A 13,687-nucleotide genomic window follows, 5' to 3' on the forward strand; every position below is an offset into this window, starting at 1 on the left:
AAGCTATGTTGATGTACAGAAAACTAAGACCATTAAGATTACACCTTCTCCTTACACCAAAGACAGCGATCGCATTTTCTCTTTTTAAATCGGTGTGGCCTGACTTCATATTGCTGTTAGTCTTTATCAATATTTACATATCGTAGCTTTTCTTTGAAAATGATAGTATATCATTCATAATTCACACATAAGGCACAAACATACATCATTTTTATTTAGTTTTGGGTATGTACTTTCCAAATTGAATGCACAGTGACCTTTCTGGCGAGTACATTTATATAAAAGCGACAGCTGCTATTCTTGAGTTCAACACCTGTCAACTTAACTAAAGGGAGGGACATGCCTGAAATAAAATATTCTAACTTTTAAAACCGAGGAACTCCATATATGAGTAGTATATGGGCTACTTGGGGAAAAGTATGAACTTTTGACCTAGTGACCTACTGACCTACTGACCTACTTTGTGTATGAGAAGTTTGAAAGTTGACCTGACCTAGTGACCTAGTTTGGATATGGTGTAAAATCTCCAGAGTGGGTCATGGCCTAGTAACCTCTAGTGACCTAGTTTGGATATGGTGTAAAATCTCCAGAGTGGGAAAGTTATGAACTTTTGACCTAGTGACCTACTGACCTACTGACCTACTTTGTGTATGAGAAGTTTGAAAGTTGACCTGACCTAGTGACCTAGTTTGGATATGGTGTAAAATCTCCAGAGTGGGAAAGTTATGAACTTTTGACCTAGTGACCTATTGACCTGTTGACCTACTTTCTGTGTGAGAAGTTTTCAAAGTTGACCTGACCTAGTGACCTAGTGACATAGTTTTGATATGGTGTAAAATCTCCAGAGTGGGTCATGGCCCACTGACCTACTGACATACTTGAGATATCCGAAGTTTAGACGACCTTGACTTGGTAAACCAGTTTGTGGATATTGTGAAAAATAACCAATTTGGGTTATAGCCTAGGGACATGGTGACATAGTAGACCTAACTTGAAGATACTGAAAAGAATAAGAGTGAGTCAGCACATATAATACTAAGGGTGTTGTAAAATATCTAAGAATACCACGTCAAGTTCATGTACAGCATTCAAAAGCAGCTTTGATAAGGAACAACTATAGCATTACAAACATAGATGAAGTATTTATATATTATGCTAACCACAAGGAGGAAGACTTCATATGGCAATTGGCCACTCTGTTCTCTTTGGAACAAAAAGCGTTATTACATGGTACACCTATCACCATTCATAAGGAACAACTGTAGCATGACATGCATAGATGAAGTATTTACATATTACACCAACCACAAGAGGGCAGACTTCATACTGCAATTGACCAATCTGTTCTCTTTGAAACATGAAGCGTTATCATAAGGTACCCCAAGCAACAGCTTTGATAAGGAACAACTACAGTATGACAGACATAGATGAACTATTTATATATTACATCAACCTCAAGGAGGAAGACTTCATATTACAATTGGCCACTCTTTTTCCCTTTGGACCAAAAAGCGTTAGTACATGGTATGCCATTCAATATTTTTCTATTTCATGTAACAGAGTCTGCTAAAACAATATTCAGAAAAATATCACATTCAAAGTTTCACCAACTCTGTACAGACTAAAGTCAACTGCCTAGAACTTTTCACAAAGCACTCTACTAAAATGCATGTATGACATTATGCAAATGATGATTGGTGCAATTCACCAAATGGTAGTTTGGGTATTATGTATAATTTTTTGTAATTTTTGTCCTAATCAGGTCATAAACGATGGAACAACATAATTGTGATGATCGACCTAAATGCTGCTACCGTTTTATTTAATGACCCTAATTTGACCATAAGTACTTGTAATTATTTTTTTCCCTTTGTTACATACAGATATTTTTCAACAACTTGTGTGATTCTTGATTAAGATCAGGATTATATTATTGTTTAATCATTCTGTTACTCATAGTCTTTTGAGACGGATGTCTATTGTGTTGTGGCTTTGGTGATATCAGGAGAATCTCATACCCAGAAACTTCACGGATATTAAACTAAGGTAAGAATTTTTGATCTATTATTCCTTATTGTAGGCCTACAATGAGATTTATTTTTGGAGGTATATTTGGCCCTGAAAGGACCGTTTTTCCTGATGCCCCTGGGTTAAAAGTTTATGATGATGGTGTCAAACTTCTATGGTATATGATTGAAGCTTCCTCCAAGTCTAGGAATTCCCTCTCTTCATCAATTGTTCCACATGTACATAAACATGGACATGAATGTGCACACATATGGTTATTCAAAATTAGGTCCTTTTGAACATTTTTCATGAAGCAGTGTGTACATCTCTTTGCTTCACAGTTTGTACACTTGATATGGTAGTTTTGGAAATGGTGATCTCCCAGCATACAGTCATCACACACACTGCCGTGCATAATTTCCAATCTTGTGCCAAATATAACTACGTTTGGTAGTTGTAGTGCTTTCCGCACACTTGCTTGCAGTTGTTCATATGTAGACATTGTGGTGCACTAATCTCAAATGAACTCTGATAGATGCTGTCCATTCTTTATCTACTATGTGATATTTGTGAGTGAATCTGATTGGATATGAGTGTGTGATTATGAGAGGTCACATGCTAAAGAACAATGACAAACTTGACCTTGAGCAAACTTCATTTGAATTTATCCTCAAAACACACCAAACACATTTTGGTTATCCATTTGGACCGAGATCGTCAACATGGAAGGACCGCTCCCCAAAACTGTGCTTGCCACTCTGAATTTCTGTCTGCATCAGGCATTCTATCCTGAAGGAAAGGATCCTGTTCATGGAGTTTTTGTAGTTGGGGAGAAGCTCTTTGATGAGCTGCTTGAGGGAAATGAAGAAAGAAAAATAATTTCTCATGGAAATGTCATGATAAATGATAATCTCTATGTACTTAATCGTACTATTCCAGCGAGGCAAAAATATGGCCCTTTTACCATGGATGAAATATTCAAGATGGAGAGAACTAATGTGTTCACTGCTCCAGAAAGTTTAGAGATAATTGCTAAATACAAATCAATTCATGTGTTATCAAACAGCAATGGCTGGAAGTTGTGTCCAAATGGCGAGATTGTATCAAACATGCATCCTCCTGAATATGTGAGAAGATCATTTCAGTTCACTTTTTCAACATACATCCCAGAATTAAAGAACTGTGAAGGTGTTATAATTGTTCCAAGTACAATTTCACGAGAGCAAGTACAGGATCCGAGAATCACAGTGATAAAAAGGGACACATTTCACATAACAAAAGTAGAAACTGCTCCTGGAAAATGGTTCATTTTGCAAAGCTGCCGTACAGCTTATTATGAAAATGACCCCTGTTTTTATTTAGCATTTAATGACTCAATCTACTGATACCACGATAGGCATTGCATTTGCTCTCAACACATATGAAAAGGTTTGTGTTTTGGTTGTGCGCAATCTGATAATTTTTCGCCAAACTTGCCAAAGTCACAACTCTTTTGGCTCCTGTCATTGAAATGGAGTCGTATTTCTATTTGCTATACAATGAGTCAGAATCATTACCTGTATGCAGCAATGACATGCATTCATTTAGCAACTCCTTCTATGACATGAACTCGTCAAACACAAAACTTCGCAACAAACACTTCTCTATTCCTGTATATTACTTATTTTCAGTTATAATAATGGAAAAGAAGACAATGGAACGGAAAAGAAGACAATGGAACGGTCATGTGCAGCAGCAGCTGCTGTTAGTAATAAAAAATTGACATATGCCAATGTGGTTGCTGGAAAAAAGCCTCTTCCTATTCTTGGTAAGTTTTTCTTTCTTATTCTTCTTCATGCTTTATTTTTTAATGCTATAACAAAAAAGAACCCAACTTTACGAAGTTAATGTAATTTCATAATAGAGTACTGTCTTTTTTCTTTTCAGACGGACCTGATTCCGAGGAGGAGTTCACTTCTAAACCACATGAATGGGTAAAAGTGGAAAGGAAGAGGCCTAAAGAGGCAAAGAAAGGTGTGTAGTAAATAAATAAATTTGTAAATGTCTTGATATATGCCCAAAAAGAACCATATATATATATATATTTATGCTTAATTTATTGAATGTGTATGATCTAATGATTACACCTTTTTTTTCTTCACAGGCCATTTGAAGCTCTATCTAAAAAAGAGGTCATTTAAAACTCAACTGTCAACTCCAAGAATGACAACAAAAAAAAACGAGTAAGTGTGTTCATAACTGTTCGAGATCCTGATTTGTAATTTTTTTTCTAATTTTACATAGTCTTAAAATGAAAAAAAATTCTCTTGTTATCTAAATCACAGCAATAACATGATCTACACTATTGATAATAGCAACAACAACAACAACAACTGAGAAGGATGTTTGATATAAACCTTTTTACATTGTCCTGAATTGAAACAAAACTTTTTTTATTTAGAAGTTACAAAAACGCCACCAGAAGAACCAACACCCTCACCACCATCACCATCAAGAACAACAACAACCCCTGGAAATGATGAAGAAAGAAAAGTTGGAAGAATATCCCCGCCACTCCCACCACCTGTAACGCAGTCAACAACAACAACAATGGGCGAAAGAACGTACAGTGATTTTATAGACATTTTAAACGATTGGGTTTTGAAGAGAGCAGGTGTTGGGAAGATGTACCTCCCAAAATATTATGAAGGGAAGGAACGTAAGGAATTTCTTGAGGTAATGATGCCTTATTTAAATCCTACACTCTTTTTTTTACCATCGTCATCTGATGCTGGTTGTCAGGAAAATGTTGTGCAGGAAACGCCTCCTTCACCACCTCATCAATCTGTCATAGTGGTGACTGATCAGCCGCATACGGTACGGGATAGTCCTCATTTAAGGGATCTGCTGCAATGATCCAGCAATATCGATTTGGATCATGAGGAAGAAAAAATACCTCCTTCGCAAATTTATCGTCACGATGGTAAAGACCTGAATGAGGTGTTTTTTGTTCCTGAATTTCATCAGTGTGTTGCTGGAGATCAGGAGGCGTTGGAACAAGAACATCTGACAACTGAAATGCCTCAACCATCTGATGAGGATGTTGTTCTTGTTCCAGACTCTCCTGATCTAGTGAAACAGATGCCTGTCCGGGAAGATAGCAAAGAAAAAATACCTCCCCTAAACAGAGAATTGGAGGGGGTGCCATGCACACCAGAGGATCTTGCTTTGCTAGACTTCTCGGACTTGCTATATTATGAAGAAAATAGGAAGTGCCATTCAAAAAGAGACAAATTACCAAACGGATTGCCTATGACAGAAAATTCGTCAGATGGGGACGTCCTGAAATATCTTTCAGGATCGTTTCCAGATAATGAATCAAATGTAACAGGCAACCAATCAGAATCACCACTCTGTACACCAATTGTAAACGTGGATTCTGATTCTCCTCTTCGAGGTCAAATAGTTCATAATCTCTTTGATGAGATTACGAATGGGAAAGTGCAACTTGAGGGGTTGCAATCATCACAACTTGGGCAGGATGTCCAACTCCAGCAGTTTCTGGAGTCGAACATCCTCACCAAGGCTGAGGAGCGTTCATCACTTACAACTAACAAGTTGCAAGAGGTGAATGAACCTCATACCCCTCAAGTTGCATCGACATCCTCCGCTTATATCAGGTCTGATCCTACTAAGCGGAAGCTTGACCTCGATGGGGGGAATTCAAAGAAGCGACAGAGGAGGCAGGACAGGGACCCTGTCTTGAGATCACTTTTGAAAAGTCCCAATGAAAGGAGACCTCCTCATGCAATTGGTGTTCTACCGGGTGGTAATGTTGGAAATGGTGTACCCCAGAAAGACAATCCCAACATCCGGGCAATTTTAAGTGGCACACATTCTGTGGTACACCCTTTCCATGATACCAAGATGGCGACGTCTTTTTTAGGGCTTCGTCAAAAGACGACAAAAAAAACGTAGCCAATACTCAAATTGGTGGTCACCAGGTCATCAACCAAAATGGCCCTTCTTCTTTTTCTTCTTCTTCTCCTTCCGATGATGATGATGATGATGATGATGATGATGAAAATGTTGACGAGTCGGACAATGAGATACATGGGCAAGCACATAACCATCCTCATGCACAGCCTGTTTTTCAAATTATCTTGCTCAAGGACATTAAAATAAGAAAATATGGCACGATGGGTCAAGATTTGAAAATCAAAGTAACTGGAATGGAGCGAGGTACCTCTTTCAATGATATCTTATTTCACATATCAAATGTTTTCGGAGAACTTTTGAATCGTCTCCTTCAGGATGTGCAGCCCCAAGACAGAGTCCGACTTGTCATATCTGGTCAAGGACTTAGACATATCAGTATTCCATTCATTTCACCAGATCAACTCACAGTCGAAAAGATCATGAGTGAAATCGAGAGAGTTACTCAATCAAATGACTCATGGCTTTTCGAGGGTGAGTTTTTCGTCAATTTTATACACGCTCCTCTTCCCATTGGCGGTTTGTATGCAAGAGGGATTGCCTCTCTTCATCAAAAAGTCCGCGAAAAGTCATGCTTCATCGAAATTCAAAACAAAGATGACGAATTATGTTTAGCCAGAGCCATCATCGTTAGTAAAACTCGTATAGATAACCATCCACAACACCAGTCAATCAGACATCCCAATAGTAAAAAACAAGGTGAAATGGCGGCCGAGCTTCATGAAAATGCGGGTGTTCCAAAATCCAAATGCACCCTCAAAGACGTCGCTAAATTTCAAGCACACCTTTCACCCGATTATCAGCTCGTGGTATATTCTAGTTTATATTTCAACTGCATGTGTTACAGAGGACCCCCTGCACCGCACCGCATAAATCTGTACCATTATGATGAGCATTTTGCTCCAATCATGTCTATGACAGGGTTCTTTGAGAGGTCTTATTATTGTCCGCACTGCGACAAAGGTTACCAAAACGATAAAACCCATGTCTGCGAAGCTACGTGTGCATGTTGTAAAACAGACACCGGTTGTGATATAGTTAAATGGACAAACTGTCCCAAATGTAGACGTCTTTTCAAAAGTCAAGCGTGCTATGAAAGACACCTTGTAAAAAATGATGCCGCTCATTCCGTTTGTGAACTTTTCATAAAATGCTTGAAATGTGATAAATCATATGATAAACGAAACAAACACCAATGTTTTACAACGTATTGCCATATTTGTGGTATGAATAAACCACATGACCACAGATGTTTCATCAAAAAACCAAAGCAGAAGAAGAAGGGTGCAATGAGAGATTTTATGAAATTTGTATTTTACGACTTTGAATCCACCCAAGAAAAAATTCTAGAAAATGGTGAACGAGAGCACATTCCAAACTTGTGTATTGCACATCGTTGCTGCCTCTTTTGTGGAATAGAGGAAAGTGCTAAGAATGATGATGAATTAAAATGTATTTTGTGTGGTGATGAACGAGAAGAGAAAGTATTCCGTGGGGAAAATACTGTCGTAGATTTTTGCGAGTGGCTATTCAACGGTTCAAATATAGGTAAAGTGGCAGTGGCACACAACAACAGGGGTTACGATGCCTTTTTCATTATTCAATACCTTCATAGTGTAGGGATCAAACCAACAGATGTTATTCAAGTTGGCCAGAAAATTCTTTCATTCGAAGCAGCTGGAGTGAAATTTCTCGATTCTCTTAGTTTTCTGAACATGCCTCTTAGCAACTTTCCCAAAACCTTTAATTTCAATGAGATGAAAAAAGGCTACTTTCCACACCATTTCAATACAAAAGCAAATGAAAAATATATCGGAGAAATCCCCGACATTAAATATTTCGACCCCGACAGTATGACCGTGGAAGGGAGAAAAAAGTTTCTTCTGTGGTATAATGGCCAACTTGGAAAACCCTATGATTTACAAGAGGAACTGGAATCCTATTGTCAGAGTGACGTCACCATTTTAAGAAGGTGTTGTGTTCGCTTTGTGGACTCATTCGAATGCTTGCTAAAGGTGAATCCTTTTAAAGAAAGCGTAACTATAGCATCAGCTTGTAGTAGAGTGTTTCGACAAAACTTCATGACCCCCTCTTCGATTGCTGTTCTGCCACCTCATGGTTACACATTTGACAAGCAGTCCAACATTGGAATAAAATGGTTGGAATGGTTGATGTTCAAACATAAAGATATCAACATATGTCATGCCGGCAATGGGGGTGAAAAATCCATTGCCAATTACAAAGTGGATGGTTTCGACGAACAGAATAATGTCATTTATGAATTTGATGGTTGTTTCTGGCATGGATGTGAAAAATGCTTTCCGCACAAGGACACTATGAACCCCCGCATTGGTACAACTATGGGAGAACTTCGTGAAACCACAACGTTTCGGCGAAATTTCCTGAAAGGTTGTGGTTTCACAGTCATTACGAAGTGTGAATGCGATTTTAGAGAAGACATTAAAAACGACCCCCAACTTGCTCAATTTACAAAAGACATCATCATCAGCGAGCCCTTGAATCCCAGAGAAGCTTTTTTTGGCGGTCGCACAAATGCTGTCAAACTTCATCACAAATGTACAGAAAACGAAAGTATAAAATATGTAGATTTCACATCTCTTTATCCTTGGGTCAACAAATACCAACACTATCCACTAGATCACCCCAAAGTTTTTAGAGGTGAAAATATTCGGAAAATAGACCCAATGAAATGCGAAGGCCTCATAAAGTGCAAAATATTACCGCCAAAGAAACTCTATTTCCCTGTATTGCCTATGCGTAGAGACAAGAAATTGAAATTCTCTTTTTGTGCCAAATGCGCTCTTGAATCCTCCAAAATATGCAACCATTCTGATGAAGACCGAGCACTTGTGGGTACTTGGGTTATTTTTGAAGTAAAAAAGGCCATTGAAAAAGGCTATAAACTTCTAGAGACTTTTGAAATTTGGCATTTCGAAAAAACAACCAAGTATGATAAGGTTGAGAAGGAGGGGGGTATATTTGCGGGTTACATCAATCATTTCTTGAAGCAAAAGCAGGAGGCAAGCGGGTGGCCAGAATGGTGTCGTACAGAGGAGGATAAAAACACATACATTGACGATTATGAGAAAAACGAGGGAATCCAATTGGACAGGGGGTTAATTGGTGTTAATCCAGGACTACGAAGTATCGCTAAAATCTGTTTGAATTCGCTCTGGGGAAAATTTGGGCAGAGATCTAACTTCACAAAGACATTATATACAGATAATCCAGAAGAGTATGTCAAAAAGTTGACTGACGACAGTGTTGAAGTAACTGATGTTCAACTTGTGAACGAAGAGTTTGTTCTGATGAAATTCAGAGAGAAGGATGACTTCATCGAACCATGTCCATACACGAATTGTGTTATTGCTGCATATACCACCGCTCATGCACGCTTAAAACTGTACTCTGAATTAGAGAAGCTGGAGCGACAGGTATTATATTTTGATACGGATAGCATTATATATGTCGTTGATGAAACAAACGAACAACATTACAATCCACCCTTGGGTGACTACCTTGGTGACTTTAAAGATGAATTAGAGGGTAAAACTATAGAAGAATTCATATCCGGCGGTCCCAAAAACTACGGTTACAGAATTAAAGGTAGCGGAGAGACTGTCTGTAAAGTCCGGAGATTTACCTTGAACTATGCAAATAGTCAAAACATAAATTTTGACTCCATGAAGAAACTTGTGGAAGCATTGAACTTTTCGGACAAGATTACGATCACAAATCCTTTCAAAATCAAAAGGCGAAAGGACTTCAAAATTGTAACGGTACAAGAGGAAAAGAAATATGGCTTGGTTTATGACAAACGTTACCTCGTTGATGATTTTTACACCCTCCCATTTGGATATTGATTCTTCACCTCTTTGTTATAATAATAAGATAAATTTTGTTGTACCTATATTCTTGAAAACGACACTGATATCAACCATAGATTGATTTGAATTAAAATTTGCAAGGGCATATATCTGTGATAAAATGTTTATACTGGCATATTTTATGGTGATAAAACAATGTGATATTTATTTCATTCTGTGCATTGAAACTGTAAATATATTGATGATAATAACAATAATAATAATACTAATAATAATAATATGAATATGAATATGAATATGAATAATAACATTAACAACTGTAATAATGTTGATATTTTATGAGTTTAATCTTCGTCATTACATCATCAGCATCATCATCATCATCATCATCATCATCATCATCATCATCATCATCATCATCATCATCATCATCATCATCCTGATTGACAAATAGCTTTTTCTTTCTCTAATCGAATCTCAAGAAATTCCATCCCACCTGCTCTCTCAAAGAAAAATTGTATGATATTTAAATATTTTTGCATATAAATGTATATTAATCTGTGTACGCGTATAGATGATGTATATATTTTGTAAATTTTCAATTAATTCATTCAAAGGATTGCTGTTTATGTTTGTGAGTATTGATGTATATGTTTGTAAATATTCGATTAATCAATTGGTTAATTAATTGCAAGGATCACCATTATGATATTTATTAAACTCGGTATAAAATCTCATTTTGTTCTTGTGTCAATCATTGTGTTCTGATGTTTCAACATGGATATTTCAAGCGATGACCTTCTTTTGAAGCATCCATTCACATGTCTTGTGGCTGGTCCAACGATGTGTGGAAAGTCTTTCTTTGTACAAAAACTTATTTCCTATGCAAGAGATATTATCCATCCACCCCCTCAAAGAGTTGTGTGGTGTTATGGAGGCGAATGGCAGGAGTCATTTGCAAATTTTCCAAATGTTGAATTTATCTCTGGACTACAGTTCACAGATAATTCATCAGGTGCACGTACCCTACTCATTATAGATGACTTAATGTGTGAAACAGATGAAAAGGTTACCAAAATATTCACAAGGGGTTGTCATCATCAAAATATGAGTGTAGTCTATATAATCCAGAATTTATTTCACCAAGGCAGAGAACAACGCACCATTAGCTTGAACTCGAATTATCTTGTTATCTTTAAAAATCCAAGAGATGTTTCTCAGATAGCACATTTGGCAAAGCAAATTTCTCCCGGCAACACCAAAGCCCTAAATGAGGCATTTAAAGATGCGACAAAGCCTCCTTTTGGTTACTTATTTTTAGATTTTAAACCTTCAACTTCGGAAGATTTACGATTGAGGACTAATATCTTTCCAGATGAAAAACAAATTGTATACTTAAACAAATGAAATACGAATATGACATCAGTTGTTGAATATTCACAGACACAGCCACATCACATAGAAATGGCAAAATATCACATAAAAAATTATGTCCACCAGCTTAAAAAGCTGAAAACTGCTCGAGCTAAAAATAGGAGAAAGATTTTTAGAATCAGCTGATAATGGCCTGTTCAAAGCAGTTGGTGAGTCTGCAAAGAACTGTTTAAAAGGCAATGTCGCCCTGAATAAGAAACAGTTCAGCTGTTTGAGGAAACACAGACACTCTATTCGCAAGCTGGCCAACAAGAAAACATCGTTTAAGGAACGTAAAAGAATCATACAGCGAGGTGGATTTCTTGGTGCACTGCTAGGTCCAGTCATAAAAGCCATAGGGAGTATATTCGGTGTTTGATATTCAAAAGCAGACAGACAGTCTTATTCTAAAGATGAGTCAAATAAGGAAAATGTCTCTAATTCCTCATGAAATGGTGGACAAATATTTGTCTCAACAACGATACAAAGAGGACACAAAACCAGTGGCAACACATGCAATGAGTATTGACAGAGAAATGCAGGAAGTGCTATCGAGGAAGGATATGAATGAGTATGACAAAGCTTTAGCATATTCACAGTTACTTCGAAAGTATTTAGGAGCAATTCACTCAGAAGGCTCAGATTTAACTAAACCTATTCCCACTAGTGTTCGCGCGACAACAGCCACAGCTGCAAACCAACCTGTTGTACAAGAAAGAGAGCCAGAGGCGGTTGTTGCAAGTGGAACCACACCACCTGCAACCTCTCCACTTAATCAGAAAACAATAGTCAACAATATACCGAACTACTCCAAAGCAAAGGCAAAAAAACTAGTCAATGCATTAATGAATGATCCTAAATTCCAGTGGGATGGAAAAGGTGAAATTTCAATAAACGGTGAGCCCATCAAAGGGAGCAATATAAGAACTATTGTCCAGAATGCCTCATCCAACAAGAAGCAGTCCTTTGCACCGGTTCGAATAGAACCTGTCCTGTCCTATTTGAACAAAACAGGTGGCATATCGGCTGATATGGTAACAAATAGGCAATGGAAAAAAGAACTCGGGGTGGGTGAAATGCCAAAATCAGTGAATAAAATGCCCAGGGCAAGAACCAGAAGTCCATTGGCCTTCTGGAATTCGAATTCACCTGTCTCTTCTCCGGGTTTTACCACACCAAGGAGACATGGTAAAAGCAATGACGAGTGGGAAGACTGGTAGTAAGAAATCGAATGAGTTATTGAAAAGAATATATTATGAACCAAATCATAGTGCTAGTTTTGGCGGGATAAATGCTTTAAAGAGAGCAGTTGGTAAGAGGATATCAACTTCTAACATAAAAAAATGGCTCCAGTCTCAAGACACATACACACTTCACAAACCAGTTAGACACCACTTTATACGAAGACGTATCGTGGTTTCTGATATTGACGAACAATGGGAGGCCGATCTTGTTGATTTATCGAAAATTGTCAGGTATAATAAACCCTTTAAATATCTTCTCACTGTAATTGATACCCTGTCAAAATATGCCAGGGTTGTGGGTCTAAAATCAAAAAAAGGTGACGAACAGGTGACTGCATTTAAAAAGATAATTTCTTCCTCTAAGAGAAAGCCTAAGAATCTGAGAACTGATAAAGGGGGTGAGTTTGTGAACAAAGAATTTCAAGCCTATCTGAAAAAAGAAAATATTCACTTCTTTACCTCGAATAATGAAGTTAAAGCGGCAATAGTTGAACGATTTAATAGGACCCTTAAAAGTAAAATGTGGAAATATTTCACAGAGAGAAATACTCTCTCATACGTGCCTGTTCTCCAAAAACTTGTGCACTCGTATAACAACACATGGCATCGGAGTATTAAGATGAAACCAAGTGAAGTGAACGAAGACAATGCTTCAGATGTTTGGCACACTCTCTACTCAAAAGAAAACCTGTCTCTGAAGAACATCAAATTCAAATTTCAAATTGGTGAAAAAGTGAGAATAAGCAAAGTCAAGATGACATTTGAGAAATCTTATCTACCCAACTGGACCATGGAAATATTCACCGTAAAAAAACAAATAAAAAGTAGGCCCCCTTTGTACGTGATTGAAGACGATGACGGAGACACCATTCAAGGGAGTTTCTATGAAACAGAATTACAGAAAGTACGCATAAGCCCTGATAAAACCTATAAAATAGAAAGAATACTTGCAGAAAGAGGACGTGGTAAGAGAAAGGAATACTTTGTTAAATGGGAGGGTTATCCATCAAAATTCAACAGTTGGGTTAGTCACTCGGACGTTGAACGTCGATGAAGATATCTTGCCTAAAAAAAAATGTCAATTGAACTTTCCGATGGAAATATAGAAAGAAATACACCTCTGTCTGAAGTAAAAAGAGAAGACGAAGTAGACAAGGGTGAAGATCGACAATCGGTGACTTCACGGCACAAAAACTGGAT

The 13,687-nt window shown here is 37.6% G+C and overlaps 3 protein-coding genes across 3 annotated transcripts in view; 2 read left to right on the plus strand and 1 right to left on the minus strand.

Annotated features, from left to right (window-relative positions):
- Window positions 1-13,687, minus strand: part of LOC135499218 (mitogen-activated protein kinase kinase kinase 2-like) — a 141,623-nt gene that overhangs the window by 122,300 nt on the left and 5,636 nt on the right. The window lies entirely within an intron of this gene.
- LOC135499173 (uncharacterized) lies at window positions 3,428-4,807 on the plus strand. Its single transcript, XM_064789840.1, has 5 exons — window positions 3,428-3,435; window positions 3,678-3,814; window positions 3,934-4,020; window positions 4,151-4,229; window positions 4,448-4,807. Exons 1-5 carry the CDS (start codon window positions 3,428-3,430, stop codon window positions 4,524-4,526), a joined length of 390 nt encoding a protein of 129 aa, XP_064645910.1. The 3' UTR covers window positions 4,527-4,807.
- On the plus strand, window positions 8,688-9,866 carry LOC135499220 (uncharacterized). Its single transcript, XM_064789882.1, has one exon. It carries the CDS (start codon window positions 8,688-8,690, stop codon window positions 9,864-9,866), a length of 1,179 nt encoding a protein of 392 aa, XP_064645952.1.

This window comes from Lineus longissimus, chromosome 14 (genome assembly GCF_910592395.1).
Source record: "Lineus longissimus chromosome 14, tnLinLong1.2, whole genome shotgun sequence".
Taxonomy (NCBI): domain Eukaryota; kingdom Metazoa; phylum Nemertea; class Pilidiophora; order Heteronemertea; family Lineidae; genus Lineus; species Lineus longissimus.

What these genes read in the sequence shown, in the direction of transcription:
- LOC135499173 (XM_064789840.1), top strand. An exon ending in AAAGCCTCTTCCTATTCTTG is followed by an intron (nt 3,815 to 3,933) that starts GTAAGTTTTTCT and finishes TTTTCTTTTCAG; the next exon opens with ACGGACCTGATTCCGAGGAG. An exon ending in GCCTAAAGAGGCAAAGAAAG is followed by an intron (nt 4,021 to 4,150) that starts GTGTGTAGTAAA and finishes TTTTCTTCACAG; the next exon opens with GCCATTTGAAGCTCTATCTA.
- LOC135499220 (XM_064789882.1), top strand. Translation starts at nt 8,688, where the DNA reads ATGAAATGCGAAGGCCTCATAAAGTGCAAAATATTACCGCCAAAGAAA.